This window comes from Ipomoea triloba, chromosome 15 (assembly GCF_003576645.1).
Source record: "Ipomoea triloba cultivar NCNSP0323 chromosome 15, ASM357664v1".
NCBI lineage: Eukaryota > Viridiplantae > Streptophyta > Magnoliopsida > Solanales > Convolvulaceae > Ipomoea > Ipomoea triloba.
The window spans coordinates 14,607,836-14,612,389 of record NC_044930.1 but is presented as its reverse complement, the minus strand read 5'-3'; the positions used below and the strand labels follow the sequence as shown (position 1 = coordinate 14,612,389).

Genomic DNA, 4,554 nt, shown 5'->3' with positions numbered 1-4,554 from the left:
TACTTTAACATCAAGATGTAAAAGTAATACGGAGTACATTTTTTCTCAAAAGAATTACAATTTCACTTATAAGTAACAAATATTTTGTTTTCCTATTACTATTCAGTATAAATATTATATTTATATATTGATCTGATCCAAATCAATCCATCTCACACAAGTGTGATCCCTTATCAAAGTTAAGAAAAAAAAAACTCTTATCACAAAATTAAATGTAAAATATGGTCAAATTATTAATTAAAAATTAATATAAAAAAATGCATTGAGAATTGAATATGAAATTAACTCAATATTTATATTCCACTATTTTCTCAAAGATTCTAAATTCCCAAACAGTGTTCTATGCTGAACTCATTTCCAAAACCCTTCCACTGAACTCTCCCTGTGAAATTCCAGCTGACATACCAACAAATCTTCGAAGCTCTAATCTTCCTTTCTCTTTCCGATCATGCGTACGTTAGCGGCGAGGTTAAGTACGGTAATCCATCTGCTTCTTATTTTCTTTTCGAACAGTCTAAAATCTGACACTGATCTCTGTAACTTTAATTCTTGATCAAGTTATCATTGGATTGTATTAATGCAGCATATTTTCAGAAGCAAGGCAGTGAATTTTCAACCCCAGAAGAAATTTTCTACATCTAGCTACGGAAGAGGTGATACCCTTATTCTTCTCTTTTATTAATCTGAATTATTTGAAAAATTGGTGCATCATTGTGATCGGTTTGCCGGGGAAGATGGACCGGCCTAGTGTGGTGTTATTGTGGACATTGGATAGGATGTTGATGGTCTATTGAGATTTTTATCTGACATGCTTAGTTAAGAGCCCAAGGTTGGAAATTGGGTGTATTTGAAATCCTATGAGTTGGGAGTGTATTTGCAAATGAGAGTAAATAATGATTAATGAATGTTGTGTTGTTTACAATTAATCTATTTGGGACTTAGAGTTTATCTGCCAAGTTGATTTTTTTACCCTTTAATTGAAATTAAGGTAGTTTTTGATGCAAATCATAATGCCTTTTTTTTTTTTTTTGGCTGTCGTTGTGTGATAAGAATAGGTTTTTGTTTCATTATCCACCCTGTGTTCTTTGCATCCATTCTTATCACACATTTTTATTTTTGTAGATGAAAGATCCATAGAAGAAGAGGCTGAAAGGAAAATAGGGTGGCTGTTGAAACTGATTTTCGCTGGGACTGCAACAGTTGTTGCTTATCAGTTTTTCCCGTACATGGGTGAGTGTGTGCAATTTCTAAACTCAACAATTCCTTGAATTTATAGTTATTTTCAAGTTTTTCTGATCGATGTTGATAATAATACAATTTGAGTTTTTTAGGAGACAATCTGTTGAAGCAGTCTGTGACACTTTTACAAGTCAAGGACCCCTTGTTCAAAAGAATGGGAGCATCCAGATTGGCTCGTTTTGCCATTGATGGTATGTTTGGGCTAGAATATCTTGAGGTTAATATTAGTGCGTAGTGATTTGCTTTGTGTTTGATACATGAGTAATGTTTGTATTTTGAAACTTTTTCTGTGAGCAAAATAGGTGATATGGAAATTGCATGGTGCTTGGGCCTATATTCTTTACAATATGGATTCTTGTTTCATTCTACTTAAATAACTTTAATCAGCATTTGGTTTATACAGAGGCAAAGTTTTAAAACACTTTTTACCCTTACAAAGTTTTAAATCACTAACTGGTGGATAGAATCAAGCTCCAAGAGCTGTTGAAATTACGTGTCTAGAATATTCCTAGTAATTAGAGAATCTAGATTAAGATATTGTCAAAAGGAATGAGTTTGCATTTGCTGAGGTAAAGTGAAGTGACTAGGTTACTGTATATGAACATGATACATGAACAAGAGATCAATGTTAGACTGTTTTCATAGGAGAACCTTATAATATTTCTGTTGTGTATCTCAATCACCATGTCATTAGGCTTTTTGTATGAAGTTGATCCTACAACCTGATAGACTTCTAAATTATATAATTTGAAGAATTGTATGGAGTTTGACTTCTCCCATTGGCTATTACCATTGGTAGGCATGCCAACGCTAGAAAATTGGCAAGCATAAATATTTGTGTTGCAATACCTATGATGTTAAGACGATGAAGTTTATTCGTTTAGGTAATTAATAATAAAAATTGGAAATGTGCAGACCATGGCTTTGTTTATGTTCAATTTTGGATCATTAACTGAAGTGAACCTGATGATGCTCTAGTTTATCTCTCATTTCTAGTATGTTCTTTGGCTTTCCAGATGAAAGACGGATGAAAATTATTGAAATGGGTGGAGCTCAAGAACTTTTGAGGATGTTGGAGGCTGCTAAAGATGACCGCACAAGGAAGGAAGCTTTAAAGGCTCTTTTTGCTATCTCAAAATCAGGCAAGACTCTCAAACTTACATGCAATCTTTTTCTTTACAATGATTTATTTAAGCATTCTTAAACTGTTTTTGTTCAGGGATTATTGAAATCTTGCGAAAGAACCTTTTGCTTTTTCGTTAAACAGTGTATAACAATTGTATAGCAAAAGTAGCATATTCGGGGGTTGGGGGAGGTTGCTGTTCTTCTAATGTCTGTTATAACTAACGTAACGGCACGAACCTAAGGGGGGTGTATTCAATCATGACTTTCATAGAATTTTAAAGACTTTTATAAACTTTAAAAGTTTGGAGGTATTCAATTCAAACTTTTAGAGAGTATTTAAAAGTCATGCGGTATTCGATCAAGATTTTTAAAGAGTTTTTAAAAGTCATGTGGTATTCAATTAAAACTTTTAAAGAATCTTTAAAAGTCACGTGGTATTCAAAAAGTTATGAATTTGTAAGGACTTTTTAATTTTATAACTTCTGTAGACTTTTATATACTTTTCCTTCTCAAATATAAATAGTTGAAATCCAACCCCCAACCCCAAGATTTCAAAATTTTCTTTCACCGAAGGGTTTTTTCTCTCTCTCTCTCTCTCTCTCTCTCTCTCTCTATTTAAACTCTATTTTTTTCTCCTTATTTAAAATTTTAAACTTTATAAACCTTATACTATACGTCTATACCTAAATTCAATAAATTATTTTTTCTTCATTATCCTATATTTTCTACATACCTAAACTCTACCAATTATATTTTTAAATATTTTATTTGAACAATTCTATAACTATAAATTTTAGTGTTTAATATTGTTATGAATTACTTATGAAAGTTTGTAAGGATGTATTCAATTTAGAATTTTAATGATTTTTGTAGACTTTTTAAAATAAAAAAGTTGATAAAAGTTTATGCAAGTTTTTTATACAGACTTTTATAGAGTTTTACAAAGTTTTAAAAAGTTTTGAACGACTCTATGAAAATCAATAAAAGTTTATTAAAATCTATCATTTTAAAAGTTTTTAAAAATCTACAAAAGTCATGATTGAATACACCTCCCTAAGATTAGTTGAAGTCCAATGTGGTTACTGCATTCTGGGGTCATGCTACCCGAAATAAAAGGGGTACCAATCTGATCAAACCTCTATAGACTAGTGGATGAGTGAAATTGATTACAAACCATATCAACATTTGATCTCTATAACCCTTTTCGGTGCCAATTCCTTTGCCATTTCTGCATTCTTCTTTGAGGGTTAATTCATCTTAACTCATACTAAAACCTCCCACTTTTCTGCAGATGAAGCTGCTGCGGTCTTGCAAGTCGTTGGAGCGATATCAGCTATCAAGTCCACCCCTGGTTCCCTCGAGGATGCTGAAGTTGAGAAATACAAGTCAAATTTGTTGAATAGATTCCAAGTTCTGAGATATGATGTTAGCTCTGATCCTTAGATGTAATTTAGTCACACTGACGGACAGAAATTTACTTGACATGTAAGCAACACCAATAATAGGGTTTTTTTTTAGGCCAATAGGATTAGGTGGGAAGAGAAAAACAAGGAAAAAATAAAAAAGAAAAGAAAAACTCAGACAAAAAAAGAGAGGGGTAATTGCATTATTCTCTTCTTGGGTCCTACAAAAAATTTTATATTACTGCAAATTCATTTTAATCTCACTCCTTTCTCTTCTCTCTTTTATGTCAGCTTATCTTTCCTCCATGCAAGTCAAAAAAATTCACAAAAAATCATTGTTGGTGTTGTTCTAACACATGTTATTTCTACTATGAGCTAAGCTTGTCTCAAATGATTTTTAAGTCATAAAATTCTGTCGGTATTTTGCAACTATAATGTAAATAGTGTAAAATACTTGAGTTGAGTGGGAAAACTAACAAATCCCATCATTATTGTTATTACAACTAAGTATTTGCGCATGTGCGATAATATATATAATATATAGAATATACAGTTAAAAAAAGAAAGAAGACAAATAGAATAGAGTTAATACCCATTTTGGTCCCTTGACTATAGCGTAATACTTGATTTTGTCCCATAGAATTAAAAGTATCCAATTTAGTCCTCTAACTTGTGAAATATATTCAATTTGGTCATCCGTTACAATTTCCATCCATCAGCCGTTAAAAACGGGGGCAAAATCGTCATTTTCAATAGTCTAGGGACCAAAATGAGTACTTAATAGTTG

General features: G+C 31.9%; 1 protein-coding gene across 1 annotated transcript; it reads left to right on the top strand.

Annotated features, from left to right (window-relative positions):
• The first annotated feature begins 339 nt into the window (after positions 1-339).
• LOC116007298 lies at positions 340-4,050 on the top strand. The gene is made up of 6 exons (XM_031247940.1): positions 340-478; positions 584-653; positions 1,123-1,230; positions 1,332-1,430; positions 2,256-2,381; positions 3,656-4,050. The coding sequence occupies exons 1-6, from the start codon at positions 449-451 to the stop codon at positions 3,805-3,807; spliced, it is 585 nt and encodes a 194-aa protein (XP_031103800.1). The 5' UTR covers positions 340-448; the 3' UTR covers positions 3,808-4,050.
• The last annotated feature ends 504 nt before the right edge of the window (positions 4,051-4,554 follow it).